We start from the raw sequence: 17,252 nt of genomic DNA, 5'->3' as shown, positions 1-17,252 counted from the left end.
AAATAAATTGATAATAAGTGACAGATCCCGTTGTGACGGCTAGCGAGTCGTGTGTGATCTTGACTACTCACACTTAGAACAAGCAATATGAGTTCCTCACACCAACACATGGGATGCTTCTCAGTTGGCAACTCTTGCCCACGAATTGATATGAAATCGTGCTTTTGATCATTCAGATTGTTAGTGAAATCTTGTGTATCAGTCGTCGTAATAGTAATATTAAATTTGGTCCGAAAACTCTGCATCCCCATTTAGAGCATTAAACCGAAAATGCGCCAACAGAAGGTTTATCTGATTGGGCGAATACACTGACGGTAGGAAGGAAATATGGAAGTGTACATCTAATTGTTGACAAGTTTCGCGATTTTTAAAGTTTCCAATCCACATCGAAAAGCAATGTAGCCACTTCGCGGTTTTTGAGAATCATCGCAAATCGTGCGGGTAGCTAGAACCCGTACTCTTTTCAGACGGAAGTTAAACGGCACCATTCACCAGCGAGTAGTTGACAAGGTGAGATTGCAATTTTAATAATGCACCAAAGCACACTTCACAAACCCTGTTCTCTCTTTTTTCTACGACAGGGGAGGTGAAATTAACGCCAAACAAGCAGACAGACACTCAGTGGCATGGATGGTCGATCGTGAGAATTGTTAGTGATCAGCCGCCTGGCATTTGCCTGACCAACTTGATGAGTAGCCACACATTTGTCCGACACCAGCTGGTATGCGAAAACACAGTGACTTGCGGAACAACCGGGCAGTCCTATCGTTTTCACGCAATCAATGCGCTCCATCTATCTTGGATTCGAAACGTAGTTCAACAACTGGTCTGTATTTTGGCTTGGCTTCATGACTGTTCAATGGCCCACAGAAACTTACAGGTGTGTTTTTCATTCTGCGTTCATCCGACAACCTTATCCTTTTGTGTTGTAAGCATGCTCGTTGTGGTTTGCTATAGGTGATGGGTTTTGGGGATGTAATATTCGGGGAGGATGGGAAACTTCGAAGTAGATTTGGGGGTAGTTTAAGGTTGAGATCGAAAAGATTGCACTGTAATGTGTTAGCCTGTACGGAGGCCAGCCGTCTCTACTAACCGAACATTACATCATTTGGACGGATATGTCACATGCAGGTCACGGACCAAACGAAGGCGTGCTTTGATTGGTCAGAATGCCAGCCAATCCGCATCGAACATCTTTAACTCGCCCCCTCACGGTGATTCTAGCACGACCTTGTGGAACGCTCTGTGATTACCCTATAAATACAGATGTAATGATTCTCCTTTTGTCTCCATTAAGGGCTGTCTAGAGCTACCGTGTCTTTTGATACGCCAAAATGGGCGGAGTAGGAAGCCAAGGGACCGATACGAAGTTGCACGGTCGTCCACTAAGTTACAGCGTAGCCAAAATAGAGAATTTACCCTTGGGATTCGTTTTCCATGTTCGTTGTTGGGAATGAGTCTTAATCCTCCAGAGTTTGTCTGTGATTGCCGTTTGTGGCAGCATTAGTCAGAGATATCTGAAACCGACCAATTCCTTCAAGTGAGCCCATTACCCTGAATCAATTAAGTAAATGCTTATCGGATAAAGGAAATTGACTATCTCTCATATCCTTGGACATGATTCGAATTTATGAGTTCGCTGGACCCTAAGTCTGATGCTGATGTGAACAGTTCAGTAGGAACGGTAGGAAGGTGTTTACTGCTGTAGGACAAGAGAGAGCCTTTACCCCTTTTCATACTCTCTCACCTCAGTATCTTCCATGACACCGTTGACCGCGACTCGTCACCGCATAGTTTTCTTTTGAAGGAACTGAAAGAGTGCTTGGGAAAGCACTTCGTTTTGTTACGACATACCTTTATGAAAACCCGTTTCAGTGAAGATGGAAAACCTACCTCTCAAAAAAATCACCTGGCCTGTCCCTCCTTAGGAGACCTATTGCACCTTGGGTAGCATCTGTCTGTTATTCTTCTCCTCCATCACATATAAACGATTTCATCCTCTCGGAACCGGAACATAACAGGGTGGGTTTATCGACACAGTGCCCTGACAAAGATATAAAACTCGCTTGTTGCTTTTCACCGACAGGTAGGCGAATACGATTAGCAAAGTCACAACATCTGCGGTAGGCTTTTTCTGGGCCATGGAGAGTTTATCGCTTGTAAGAAAAGTTGCGGAGCTTCAACAGCATTTGGTGTTTGAGGGTGTTGCCTAATTGGATGTTTTTTTATGGTCGATGATCACTTTTTGTCGTGGTCTTGCATGACGCGGTTTACTTGGATGCTTCGGCCTCATTGAAGAACGACCAGCCCTTTGTTTTCTGGTTGTGGCTTATAAAGCCTGCTCGTCAATAATCGCGTTGGCATTTGTCGTCTGGTGAATTTCGGACTCGAGTTAACTTTCCATTTTAGTTGAATAGTGCAGAAGTGCGAATCGCTCCCCTGTTTGGAGTGGACGGTAAGCCAGATTGACTTGTGGTTATGCAGTGAAAATTTGTTCGCTAACATTTGAGGAACAATCCTTCTCACTCGGTCGATACTGCAAGCGAATCGGTAATAAAAAAAATCTGTTAAAGCACTGTTGTCTGAACCTTCTGTCCCACTTTCTTTGAGCACGTTACTCGACTTCTTCCTCTGTTTTCTGTTACAAACGCCCAGCTTTATGGTCTTTCTCCCTTCATCTTCCTCCCTTATAGCCGAGGAGTATATTCGTTGGCAGTCGTGGACAGGTCACCGTTTGTGAATACGATTTCTTTGCCAGGCAAGTGCTCGGCTTCCCGTGATTTGTGCCTAGATCTGCAGTAGAACCACCGGAAACTAGGAACATAGGTTATGGGCTGCAATAACTTCACTTAGGAAAGGTCACGCACCACTCTTTCAGCTGCAACACCGTTCCGGTGCCTAGCAGCCATTCAACTCGAAGGAAGCGTGAGGGCTGAGATCCTGTCAGGTTGCCCTAGCCTAGACAGGGGAAGTCGAAAGGCAGGAAAGGCCACCTCCAGGGCATGAAAGCAAGGAGAGGGAAACAAATACCCGAATTCAGGAAAAAAGCACCTTTCTCATAATTCCCTAAATCACTATTTTACTGCTCAAAGAGAATCACAACAATGAATATACTCCATGCGAACAACCCATTTTCAAGTTAAACGACTGGCTGAGGTTTGCTTGACTTAACCGACAAACCAGTGTAGGATACTGAGTGATTAAGCGTGCCATCTTTGGAAGTGGGTGCCAGAAGTTGATAGCTACACTAACTATCTACTGAAGTAGAATGACCTACAGTCGAGGGAGACTGGTTCACACATTTCGAAGCGCTTGCTTTGTATCACATTGGTTTTATTCCTTTAGTTCCAATATTAGCAGGCTTGTTGAACTTCTCGTTGCATTATGAACCTGTATGGAGACTTTTCGAAATCTTCTTGTATCAGTTTGATACGGTTCGATAGCTTTCACTATGCTCTGATAAGGTGGTATTCCCGCCATAGACGTATTCCTACTTCACTCACTCAGAACCGTTCAACTGTAACATCTTTCGGTGCCTAGGTGCCATGCCACCCGAAGGGAGCACAAAGGCTAATTAATCTATTACCAGTTTTTCCAACCCTAGACGGGAGCAGTTGAGAGGCGGAAATAGAGTTCGAACCTCTGGTCAGTAAGTTACGCCTTACCACTGAGCTTGTTCGAGCCCACTGGGACATTATCGAGTAGAATAGCCACATTAATGGCTTTTACTCACCTACCGAGCACAATATTTTAGTTTGTGCTGCTCAACAGCACTCTCCTTTTATTCGATTTACTCGCACGGAAGAGTGAACCCGCCCGCTTTTGACGATCGGCGGTGAGATCCACATAGATGGCACCTTACCCTTTCTTCCACTGGCTGAAGCTGTGTATCGATTGGTGACCAGTATTTTTAACGTGTGGCTTGACGTTGCTGATCCACCACATCGGCAGCGGCAGCCTATATTGTGGCATTGGTTGAGAACACGCCAGACCAATTCATCTTCTGGAGTGTGAAGGATTTGTTCGAACCATTATAGGCTAGTTTTGGAGTACCAAAACAGTGTCTTCGATGTCCTTGAAAACCCTGTTTTCAGAATAATCCTCCACTAATGGTCGAATTCAGGCCTTCAGCATCAGACTGGGCAGTCCTCGCATTTGTAAAGAAAAAAAGATAAATAACAGCTTGCTAGACCTAGATGTTGGTTCCTAGATTATCAATACCGAAGGATAATTTTCACTTGAAAAAATGTTTTCCATGCACTTTCGTGCAGATGTTCACTCTTTTTTGGCTAAGACATGGCCACTGAGCATAGTGTTGAAGCTGATGTATTTTAGTCTGGGGGTCGAACTCGGTGTTCAATGGCAGCTTGAGAGAAATTCACATCGAACACAGATGAGGATCATCTTTGTTGGAAGCCGTTCGAGATAACCGTAGTGTTTCAGTGTTCTGTGGAACCACACGTGATTCCTTCAAACAGGTACTATTGACGTGGTGTAAAAACTCGATCCAACGTTTCTTTGCGTGCTCTGGTCACAAACATGCAGGATGGATAGTATAAAACGGGTAACTACCTTACCCCTATGTCAATGTCAAAGCCGTAAGACTCCTCGTCAGTTACCATTGCTTAAGCTATTCTTGTAAATCTGTGGACCCGTATCAGTTCAACAAATGGTAGCACAACTCTTCAGTAATATCGCGTTTCACAAGGCACCGGGATCGGTCATGGTCAGAGCGATGCCGAATTCTCAGAAACCCTCTATAATCGACGCGCCTGTCCATGGATGGAAAGCCGATCGATAAGAGCCATATTGAATATCTCGGTCCCTGTATGACAAGGCTGATGCCGGCGTAGTTGTCACAGTTGGATTTGTATCGTTCGAGGCTGCTAGTTTAATTGAACAACCACAGAAGAACACGTCCTGGATCTTTTATTTTACTTTATTTTGATAAATAAGCGTTCAGCTGTAACGCTTTTTCGGTGCCTAGCTGGCATGTCACCCGAAGGAAGCACGAGGACTGGGATACTGCCAGGTCGCCCAAGGCTAGACAGGAGAAGTGTGGTTCGAACCACAGACCATCCGGTCAGTAAGTTCGCGCTTCAATTGCTGGGCTACGTCGTGGTCAAGAACTATTTGAAAGCGATTTACCAGTTGGCTAAAATTTCACTGTCTATCTTATGGTTTTATGATTAAGATTGTTGATGAGTTGTCACATTAAATCACGAAGGCCGGACGCTTAGTTTTGCCGCTTATCCGCAGCTTTGCCATTCGGCAGAACAGTTTGTCAAGATCACTTACCATGACAGCTGTTTCCGCATCCCATACCACTTCAATCTGGTGTGTGTTCTTATTTTTGCGGAGCATGTTACCCGTTGTGAGTTGCCCGTTGTAGCTTTTTCGCGAGCGCGACATGTGCTTGATCAGTTTCCAGTGTTTTTAATAATGAGGGAAAATTGTGAATTTGTCCGCGGCTACTTTTTAAGTGAACTGTAAGTCACTATTCCCGACCCCTGGAAGGTGTTTAGACTGACTTTGTGCTGTTTGTCTCGGTTGCATTGTTCGATTTGCATCGAATTAACGTGCTTCTCAATGCTTTTTCTTTGAGGCCTCTAAGGCGGCACGTCGGGTCCCCTGTTATCAGCAATAACTCCTCAGTTCAAGCTGCTGCTCTCATTTGCAAAGCTGATCAGCCAGTCTCTATCCCACAAGGCTTACGAACAATTGTTTTATCGATGGTATTATTAGTGCTCAGCTGATGATCAGAGTAATGCAATTCAGAAGGCGTGTGTGCACTAATAGAGATATTTAGTGTGGTTGCGACACGTATAAAAATGAATACAATGCGAAATGGGAGCAAGTCAATAAAGGAACTTATCGTATGTGAGAGTTCCTTGATGAAAGTCCGGACGGTGGGAACGTGTTTTCTCCACAGTTTGGCTGTTACACGTATTCCATGATTGTCCGTGGACTTGGAGTGTTTAGCTGACTACTTGCTCGCTGCGCGCGCGCGAGTCCATGCGTGTTGACTGTGTTGTCGCTTCCTATATATAGGAAAGTTTGATGTGTGTATAAAATATGAATAGTTCCGATGCGTACAAGACAGGAACTGACTTGTAGTCGGTCAAGGTTGCGGGTGAAACGGCGTTTGTCACGTGACTTGTGTGCTTATGTAACAGGTAAGTCGTGGGATCTAGTAAACACCCATGTACTGGACAAATTAAGTGAAGTTGGTTGAGGGGACATGTAAATGTCCGCTACAGTATAATCGATTGACTTGTCTGATGAGTTGGGCATTACCAGATGTTACTGAAAATATCACGTCTAACATAGCAGTGTGCAGTTTTTCGTAGAGATTTTTTTGTTCTGTCTTTGCTAATTCTAGTACACTGATTAGATGCATGTTTGGGAGTTACTGAGTTTTTGTTGAGAGCTTGCGAGACTAAGGTATTGCTGACGTTTTCGTACAAGGTGATTTCAATATCAGATTCCCCAGAATAAACCTCTGGTCCACTGGAGAAGGGCAGATAGGGAAAGTCAACACTTTTGATTCCATAGCGGGATAATCGACCTTCATATGAGTATGCGATCTCGTGATAACTCGTTTGATAAGGCGCGAACTTACTGGCTAGAAGGTCCGCGGTTCGAAACTGACATCTGCCTCTGGACTGCTCCTGTCTAGGCTTGGGTAACCTGGTGGTATCTTCGCCCTCGGGCTTCCTTCGGGTGGCACGACAGTGAGGCGCTGGAAGGACGTTGTAGCTGAACCATTATTATTTTTATGAGAGAACTACTCGGTAGTCATGTGGATCCCGTATGTTGGTCGATTAGCTCGTAGCAGTTACTAGGGAAGTAATATTCCAGTAACCTACAAAAGGTTGCTTCCTGACGTTGGCAAACCAGCTTGCATGTTGGACACCACAGCCGATGGGACTGTGGGCACGTCACTTACGAAAGGGGTTTTTAAGCTTATCATTTTATCTAGAAAAAAGTCTCAAGTAATGTACACCTAACGTCCTTGTTTCCTTCTCGTAGACTGGATCAACTTGTCGAAGACAGCACTGTATCCTACGTTAATCCTTCAGTCGGAGCAAAAAAGCCGCACAACACGCGGAAGCGTTTTCAAAGACACGTACAGCGCAGGGACATTTACCAACTGGTAAGTTACTTCACCCAATGACAGGTTGTTCGTTTCTTAAGGGTCCGTAGATTTAGCCTCACCAAAGCAGTAAACTATTTTGCGGTTTGCACCGGGGGTACAGTTCACTGTATCTGCACCAAGCATAGTACCGATTGCTTAATGCTCTATTGATGGGGCTCCGGACCATATTGTGACAATCGTTGATGAGTATTTCCCGAAGTCAGGGTCACCGGACACGAAGGGGAACATCGGCAGTTTGAATTCACTTGGTTGCTCCAGAACGACTGCCAGATGCACTTAATGGTCATTGGATTCCTGTGCGTTACTGCGCCTTCTGGATAACGCTGCGGTGAGATTTATGTCGAAGGGCCGTGCTCGCTAAGTATGGTTTGTAAGAAGCATGTTGATAAAGCAGGCTGTCGCCACTGCATGCGGATAATGATTACCTAACTCAGTCGCTTATTCTCAGGATGAAGCCACTGTAGTTGGATCTTAATGTATGCGGCTTTAATGATGAATTGTTGGCTTCGTTGTTTGGTGTAGGTCTGATAGTAAGTCGTGGATGTTGATCGGCTTGGAAATTTCATCTAGACTTTTGGTGTCACAGAAATGATCGCGTTTAAAACTTAATCGTGACTCATTCGTTAGCTGCTCATTACTAAGTAGCGGTTTTCTTACTTTTGCCAAGTAATTCGGCTTCTTTAGCCACCACAGTGGAATGATTCGGCTCACTTACGGTGATATCCTTTTTCCTCGTCCCCTTTTAGATATCCATGGAATTCCACTAGAACAGTTTAGGTTTTTACGTTTTTTTCACACTGGTGTTGATGCCGATACTAACTTCTATGTTGATGATAATGATGAGAGTTCTCGGTTCGCGCACATTCTGTCGTCCAGGTGACATTGTTTTAAGCAATCATATTTCTGCAATTCGTTTCATCTCAAATATCCCACAGTTGCACATCGATTTTGTCTATCTGGTCTGGATACTGCCATAAGTACCCTCTGTTTGCTTAGTTTCTCCTGGTCACCAACTCCTTGTAATCGGTTTTCTCTTCTAGGGGGTTTGTGGCGACCTGTAATATCGCCTGAATTTGGGCCAGCTTGTGAAATCATGCAAAATTAAAGTTAGAATGTTAAGTTGTCTCATCTTGTAACCACAAGAGGTCATTTCTCCACTTTATCTCGGTTGTGTACCTGTCCTCACTGGCATGGTTATTTTCACTTTTTATCCATCCCTTAACAGGGCATTGTTGTGTTATATTTGGTCACTGGTCAGCAACTGCTCACTGACAGCTCATCCCGATCTGATGCGGCAATTTCAGACATGCTGCGCGCGATTTCACCGAACCATCCGTCTTTGGCTGATTTTGTGTCCTCCTGTCTCAATGGTCGACCGGACCTATCGCCCAAATTATTGCTGTCTCATCCACTCCTGCTTGGTTACACGGATTTGGACTTGCAAGGCTCCATGTTGGGAAATTCCGCGCTGGATGTGACACAAACCGACCAATTTATTGGTAAGTTGTTTCTGCTGGGTGCAGTTCTGTTTTTTGGTCATGTCTTGGCTTTGTTTTGGGAGGTCCTTTATCGTCTTCCGCTGTGTTGGTACCTACACCGTGTTTGTAGACTCAATGGAGTGTCACGCCTTCGTTCATTTTCTTCCTGGCTCCGTGAGCAAGATGCACCCAGCCAAAGGACGGTCAGGTTTATTAGTCGAAGGAAGGAGGTAAATCCGTATACTGAGGGAGATTGGTGTCCTTATCCCGCAGAATTAATGGCGTATTTGACATTCCTTTCACTGTGCCATCTGTCCCCCCACTGTCTTACCGTGGTTTTCGTCCTTCTTTCTGTACGCCCCGAAGGTGTACGCATTCCTTCAGCGTATCTGTGACGAATTTCTTGGATGCAATATGGACTTTGAACCAACAGTGCTGAAGCCCACCAGAAGATTTTTGACTAGCCAGTCACCCTCGACAGTTTAGGTCATGCAATTCGGGTGTCGGAAGATCAACTACCTCACAGAACTAGTAGTGTTCAGCTTTGTGCAGGATTGAAACGGCATAAATGAGGCAAGCGATCTGACAACAGACTAAACTCATTCGGGCTAACATGTACCGCCTTTCCGATTGTCGAATATGTGGCGCAAAATTCACACAGTTGACCCACCGGTGCTGCGTGTGTGCTGTTGTGTGGTAACTATGGTTCTCAGCCCGTGGCGGTCCACCTTCCCACTTAAATGGGTGACGGAGGTAGTTCAACATTGCTTGGATAGTCTGCGCTCCTCCAGTACATAGCTATCCATCGTTCTCCCGTTCGTAACCGAAGGAGACCGTAGCTAACGTATTTCGTGACTGAACGACCGAGTGATTAGCTGACTCGATATTTTTGCGACGGATACTGAACTTAGTGAGTGGGGACAGTGAACATTGCTTTTTTTTAGAATAAACCTCCACACATGGAATGCTCACTTTTTGCCTGAAACAGAAGCTACTCTTTAACTGAATGAACTGAGTTCGCTTGCATTTAATTCGCACATCTACCTGCTTTGTTTTTCACCCCACCTCATAGCCGCCAAACCTGGATTACAGCCACCGAATCTGTCAAGCAATACGAAGAAACCGAGGTTACTGGAGGATTTTGAAGACTTTAGTGTTATTGGCAAAGGTGGATTTGGCTGTGTTCTGAAGGTGCGTTTTTTGTTGAACTGAATCCCTACTGACTGCATTCTTGTTCAGTGTTACTCAAGTGGTGCCTTTACTTTGCTTAGTGAAGTGTTTCTCTATCAAGTTTTCCTTTTATGAAGACCTTCGGGATTCCTTCCGACCGGACTCTTCCCATTCAGCAAACGCTGATATCTGAACGTTCTACACAATGCGTGAATTAAAACAAGGTGAATAATCGCTCTTCTAAGGTCACCGTGAAGGCACTTGTTGTTTGGCGTTCTGGGCTCAAGACCAACACCGAACCCAAATCCAGGTCACTTCCATTGTGTGACGCTGTCTTGCAGACGGTCTTTTGCTGGCAGATTGGGTAGGTTGAACGGTACACTGGGCGAGAAAGGCTGCGCACCAAGCAAATTTATAGTCTTTCTAATGAGTTGTGTCGAGACGAGTCTTACAGTTAACAGCGTGGCTTGTTTGCTAATATCTATCACTTGCATGGATGGAAAGGGCTTGTATCAGTGTGCCGATGTTGCCGTGTTTTCCCACCAGATCGCTGTCTTTCTGGTGCTGAGGGCCTGTTGTTTTGTCCTGCATCCTATGAGTTTTTCAACGAAGGATATAGATAGATAGATCGTTCAGCTGTAACACCCGTTCGGTGTCTAGCTGTCACGCAACCCGAAGGAAACACGAGGGCTGAGACACTGCCCAAGCCTAGCCAGGAGAAGTCGAGAGGCAGAAGTCGGGCTCGAACCACGGACTTTCCGGTCAGCAAATTCACGCTCTAACTACTTGAGCCATCTCGCGAAGGATACCTGCAGCATTGTTTGCCGTGGCTAGAACTGATGCACTGCTTCCCAAAAAACCTCCAATATATCCGTTTTATTCTGCAGCACTCTGGAGCCCCTAAATAGGAATACGGTTCCTGAAGTTGTTGTAACACTCAATCAAGGGGCTTATTTGGCCACACAATCCTGACTACGTATGTATCAGTAGGTGCCGAACTTCACTTCATAGGTAAAGAGTGAGAATGACAATACCAGACAGTAATGAATGCAGTCAGCATCCCAAGGATATGATCGCTCATAGTGGGTGTATACACAGATATAAAAACTGTTGGGCCTCCACAGCTTATGCAAATTCTTCATCTGTTGCTTCGTTTTGCCTTCACACTCGTGCGAATAATCACTCATTTGACGGCACTCTCACTCTCACTCTCACTCTCACTCTCACTCTCACTCTCACTCTCACTCTCACTCTCACTCTCACTCTCACTCTCACTCTCACTCTCACTCTCACTCTCACTCTCACTCTCACTCTCACTCTCACTCTCACTCTCACTCTCACTCTCACTCTCACTCTCACTCTCACTCTCACTCTCACTCTCACTCTCACTCTCACTCTCACTCTCACTCTCACTCTCACTCTCACTCTCACTCTCACTCTCACTCTCACTCTCACTCTCACTCTCACTCTCACTCTCACTCTCACTCTCACTCTCACTCTCACTCTCACTCTCACTCTCACTCTCACTCTCACTCTCACTCTCACTCTCACTCTCACTCTCACTCTCACTCTCACTCTCACTCTCACTCTCACTCTCACTCTCACTCTCACTCTCACTCTCACTCTCACTCTCACTCTCACTCTCACTCTCACACTCACTCACTCGGCGGATAACCAGACTTCATGCCGTTCGAATTTGGGAAAAGTTATTTCAGATCCTTCATCGCATGAAGCTTATCATCATCATCATCATCATCATCATAGACAGCATGACATCAGTTTTCAACATCGATGCTTCACTGCCGTACAACCATGGTTTATTTGTAAGCCTTATTGTAAAGAAAAGAGTAAAGGTGGACAGGGAAGAGACTTAGTGCTAGCTTACTACAATCATTCCGAGGTGTCTACACCTCCAGACATTCATTCATCATCATCATCATCATCGACAGCATGACATCAGTTTTCGGCATTCACTCAGGCAATCTGGATAGAAACTGGCAACAAGTACGCCACTGATATCGGTTGGCAGCCATATCTTGTAATGTCTCCAACCAGGCGCAATGAGGATCCCGCGGTCCCCATCCTGGAAGGCGAGTAGCACCGACAGCACTCAAGCGTTTCATGATCTCCTTCATACTCCTCTGCCAAGTCAAGGGTTGACTACCTCTCTGTTTACGCTTGAAGCTACTAGGAAATCATGTACTGAAGCTAAAATACGTGCCCTGTACAACAGTTCAGATCGGTTCATTACCCGACCTGAAAAAAAACCTGACATTACTACAAAATATCGTAGGTGCGTGTTAAGTTGAAACCAAATGTCGCCTTTGTAAAACCAGGACTTGCTAACGCCCCGGAGTCATGGTTTGAATTTTTTTTGGAAGGTTCCTTTCGATTGTTCCTGTATTGATGAGTGCGGTGTTTTGCTATCTGGGCTGTCTTGCTACATTGGTGTCGCGTGACTGCTATGTACCGAAACTATGTTTCAGCCGGTCAGTTCAATTCCGGTTTAATTATGGCATTAGCCGAAGTTTTTTCAATTGTCGTCTCGTTTCTGCCATCCGTTTTCGTGTGTTATACATCATCTTCCTGTCTTTTTCTCCCAGGCTCGTAATATCATAGAGGATCGGGATTACGCAATCAAGTGCATCAAAATAGACGATAGTCAAGTGGAAATCTTGTTTCGAGAGATACGCACTCTTTCTGCACTTCAACACGACAACATTGTGCGGTAGGCCTCTCTTCTATCTGATGGACTTTGGTGTTGCTTGTTAGACACTTGTGATCATACCATTTTCCCCGTCTTTCTAGTTACTTCACTTCGTGGCAGGACACATTTTGTCGACCACTTCCGCTTCCCACTATGCCATGGTCAGAATCCGTCGTTAGACCCGGCGACAGCAGCAGTGACGGCGATTCATCCGATGTGACCAGTGAGTTGTCGTCCACTTCCGAAGATGATCAGGTGGACCTTGATTCAAACCGGAACTCTTCGATTGGTGTTTCTGATTGGGATCCTGTTCATAAATGCGAGGCGAACGACAGAGTAAAACATAGGACCACACCGTTTTCTACCACTTCTCGTGAAATGTCATGGTATCGTGGAGGTGAGGAAGCCTTAGCTTTCAATCTTCGGTCGAGTTGTGTAAAAGGAGAATAGCCTGTTTAGAGTAAAACATAGGACCACACCGTTTTCTACCACTTCTCGTGAAATGTCATGGTATCGTGGAGGTGAGGAAGCCTTAGCTTTCAATCTTCGGTCGAGTTGTGTAAAACGGAGAATAGCTGTTTTTTTTTCGTTATTCCGACACACCGCGCGGGGTGCCAAGAAATGTTCTCGTGTTGGTGCGTGTAGAACACTTGATGTATTCGAGAAAGCCTAATTGAATGATGCGCAAATCACTACTCAGAAATTGTGGATTCTTGAGATTTATCAGTAAAATGCAGTACTATATGTATAAAATGCGTAATAAAAAGGGGTACAAACATCAAATCATGGAGGTTTCCGTCTAAATTGTTTCACGAAGTAGTGCAAGTCCAAAGAAATTCCGGAGAAGACGGCAAGTTGATCTTAATTTGCGACGCGCGCCTGCGCACAACACACGGTAACTCAACTGGTCAAAAAGCGCGCGTAAAAGATGGTCGACTAAATTGGTTCGACATGTCAAAGGTTAGAAATTCATCAGGGATTACAAATACATACCGAGCCTATGAGACAGAAGCAGCAAACAGCAGTAGGGTCCGACAGAGTGAGCTGAGCCGGGAGAATAGTTTATTCTGGGAGGGAGGGGGCACGCACAGCCTGGCACTTTGATCTCTCAGATCTACCTTGTGGGCTCACTACTGGTTCATCCTTTGTTCTTTAGTTGCACGTAAGAGTGTATGGATGCATTAATGCATTTCTGTCATATCCTATGGCTGTGTACAATAGACTCTACGAAACGCTGCAGAGGTCGCACACTCGAATTTCCAACCTTGTTACTCGAGGCAGCTCTTTACCGAATTTTTGATCGATACTGAAGTCCTAAAGCCTCATGCTGTCGACTAAGAGGGTACAGACCGCTATTAATCTGGACGGCCTCTCAACTGAACTCGACGTGTGCGTCCTCCAGAAGTTCATCGGGTGGCGCTTGTGATCGTGATTGGCATTTATGTATCAGTTTTGCTGTCAGTACGAGCAAACAAGAGTTTGTTTGTACTGCAAAACAGTTTTGAGGTTTTCCTGTAAATGAAGCCCACCTGTGCTGAACAATGGAAAAACACTGGATGGGTGTTTTATCCGTATTGGGAATAATCAACAATGTGCATCTCATGAATGTCTAGATAGATTCTAGCTCGCAACATCCTGGATAAAAGTTGGAGACCACGAGTGGCTGGTCATCAGTGTGATTTACTTGAACGGAAATTAGTGTCACTCATCCTTCACTCACAAAATACGAATCATGCGGTCACGTGTTAACTGGTCCCTTGAGTGGCGACTTTTCTGATTGAAGGTTTACCCATCGTATGAACAGTTGTTCCTCCTGTGCTGTTTGTTGGTAGTATGAAGAAATGTTGAAAGTTCGGTGGCTATTTCTCCTTGCAAGTGGAGCCCTTCTACACATGACCACGTGAGGGATAAGTGGCGCTATTTCTCTCTAAGTGCGAGGAAATCGCACAGTTGATCGGCTGCTCGTGACTGACCAGGATGTTTGAAATCGGCGGTCACCTCTTTACTTCCCGTGATCACACTTAGTTTTCCACCCCGGGGCTATGAAGATAAATAAACGAAGTGATTGATAGTGCTTGAATTCTCCTTGTTACCAATGGATAGAGGAATTAAATGACCTCCAAGGATGAATTTTGACGGACAATTTCCTGGGCAATTTCCTTTTCACGCAGACTTGTCGTGAAAACCAATGATTTTCTGCAAACTCCGTACTGTGGTGTGGGACGGAAGTTGTTTAGGTTATAACCAACATCAACGAAGTGAAGCGTTTTGCATTTGAGGGTCATGTGTGTCCGAGCACTACTCAGAGGCTTCCTTGTCTGAAACACACTGCCTCTTAGCTGACTAAAATATACATGAATCACACATTCTAGTCAATACGTAGGAACTTCCTGCCTCGTTGGAAAGATCACCTTTTTTCCAAAACGTTTGATTGATTGCACGGGTGTGAACCTGTTCGAGAGCATGTGGGATTAGAGAGAAGAATCCACTGAGGAATATTAAAGCACATCCTATACGGTGAAATGGGCTGTTTTGTTCACTTAGTTTGGCCCAGTCTTACTAGAGTTTCACACCATTGTGAGACTGAACATGATGTTATAGGAGCTTTACGCGTACCTAATCCAAATAGGTCATAAATTCAGCAAAAAATGTGGTGAAAACTTGAATGTTCGGGCTGAACTGTAGTAGATAAAATCAACAAATGGCGGATGGGCCTGACAGTATTTCGCACACCATAGAAATCGCTGCGATTGCTAGGACGAACTTTTGCAGGAATGTGTTGCCACTTGGTCTACGTCGCACACCGCCTCCCGTGGCGCCTGACTAGTAGCCGCTGTATTCAGCACCCCAAATGTACTGAACTATACAACATGCCATTGTACTAATGGCATTCGTATATATTAGAGTGAGAACGGTGGTCTAAAAGGAATCTTCTGATCGGAAGTGCTGTAACTCGATTTGTTCGGAAAATGAAACTCCAGTTTTCAGCCGTATCTACTACATGGTAAACAGTTAGAACTGATTGGAGAGAAACGGAATCGGATCTGTGTTGTGAATAACATCGGTAGTGTACCACGCATCGATCGATATTGAAAATGAACAACAGATAAGATCGATCGGTACCCCGACACTCATACAATTGACCTGACTTGGTTTACGCTTTCCATGGTTGTAGGAAGGTCTTGTTTGCTTGTGTTCGGCTTGACAATACCTCGGTATTTGCAATTCTGTTGCTACATTGAACACTAACCATAGCAAAATGATTGTGCCTGATTTGATGCTCTCTCAATGAATGCTATGCAACACCAGTCGACTAGGTTAATTACCATTTGAAATTCCGGAATTCCGTCTTGCAGATAGGGGTTTATTATTGCTAACGCAACCAAGCAGCACTGTACTCCTGTTCCAGTCCTGCTTAAACTCGTCGCCAATGCGCGTCCCATTAATCTCTAGTGAGATCGAACCCATAACATCCGAATTCGGACTACTCAGAAGGTTACTAAAAATTCGTCGATAGGTTGACGGAAACTCGGGGACTGCGCCTACCTAATGAGCCCCAAGAAGGACGAAACCGGTCGTATGTTGTCGACGAATTTTCAGCAACCTTGTGAGCAGTGTATTACATGGGTCGCGATATCTCGAATATCGTAGCGACTGAAACATGAGGTGGTCTGGTGCAACACATTCAGTTGCCCGAAAGCACCACAAACAGGAGATTCAGCTGGGTTCCAGGTGAGTCTACCGAAAACCAAATTAGTTTGCAAATAAGTGTATTTCGCTTATCCGAAATCGGACTTGATAATTTTACATTTCAGCTAAATTCGGCTGATTTGTGTTCGTATCCCGCTTTCGCCCTGAGAACTGGTTTCTTCGAAGATTGTGAATAGATCAAATGATAAGTAATTTTTTCAATGTTACCACTTACTCTCACCTTACTAGCCCACTTTTCTCCCATCCTCAGCAGACAAAACCTCGAATTCACGAACGCGGTTTTTCCGTCGTGCTTCTTCCCCCAGTGTGGACCGATCGTCATCCTCGGAGTCGAAGCTGAGCAGCAGTTCCAATCGATGTCGACAGACTACTTCAATTCGCCTTGGACAGGTAGACGAAGTCAGCGACAAATTTCATGTGTAGGTTTTCCGTTACTTTCCCCAAACAACTCTAGATGCTCGGTTCTGTGTACCTGTCTGTATTCCAGTGTGCAGCTTAGTCAAATTCCTGGGATGATACTACTTAATAACGCTGAGAAAAAAAAACAATTTCCAATTACACGTTCGAAACTGGAATTGGAGTTTGATTTTTCCGCTTCGTATGCATTTGTCTAAGAAACCGAGCATAGCTAGTTCCTTATTCGTCGGGCTACCGTCAATTCCTTCAATTTTGTGAGTAAGGTGATCCAAATTGCTACCATCAAAGTGTGACGATGGTCATCGTCGAATATGACTATGAATCCCACATTTCTTCGCTCAAGTTTAATCAGACCCCGAACGGATCTTGGAATTCAGGTACATTCAGTGCAGCAACAGCAGCGGTAGCACTTTTGCTTCTGTTGAAAGTTCGAACCCTGGAGGTGTCAAGAATGTGCACTTCCGATGATGTCCATAATAACGTCTCACGTTTTGCGTGGATCTATGAGGTGGAGTAATCAGAAGATGGAAAGCTGTCCAAACGCGAGTGATGTGAACACTGCTTTTACCTGTTCTGCAGTTAGCTAACAACAATCCGCTCGATTCTGTGT

The 17,252-nt window shown here is 44.9% G+C and overlaps 1 protein-coding gene across 1 annotated transcript in view; it reads left to right on the top strand.

Moving 5' to 3' along the window:
• T265_05041 (hypothetical protein) overlaps window positions 1-17,252 on the top strand; it is a gene marked incomplete at both ends in the record, with an annotated part of 54,661 nt that overhangs the window by 13,476 nt on the left and 23,933 nt on the right. The window contains 7 exons of the mRNA XM_009169941.1: window positions 582-882; window positions 7,033-7,156; window positions 8,385-8,658; window positions 9,710-9,828; window positions 12,411-12,535; window positions 12,616-12,911; window positions 16,476-16,644. Coding sequence (XP_009168205.1) covers window positions 582-882; window positions 7,033-7,156; window positions 8,385-8,658; window positions 9,710-9,828; window positions 12,411-12,535; window positions 12,616-12,911; window positions 16,476-16,644 — 1,408 coding nt within the window. The remainder of the gene's footprint in view (window positions 1-581; window positions 883-7,032; window positions 7,157-8,384; window positions 8,659-9,709; window positions 9,829-12,410; window positions 12,536-12,615; window positions 12,912-16,475; window positions 16,645-17,252) is intronic.

The sequence above is a fragment of the Opisthorchis viverrini genome, assembly GCF_000715545.1.
Source record: "Opisthorchis viverrini unplaced genomic scaffold opera_v5_91, whole genome shotgun sequence".
Classification (NCBI taxonomy): Eukaryota; Metazoa; Platyhelminthes; class Trematoda; order Opisthorchiida; family Opisthorchiidae; genus Opisthorchis; species Opisthorchis viverrini.
Note: the sequence above shows the minus strand (reverse complement) of the source record. Positions and strands in the feature narration are given on the sequence as shown.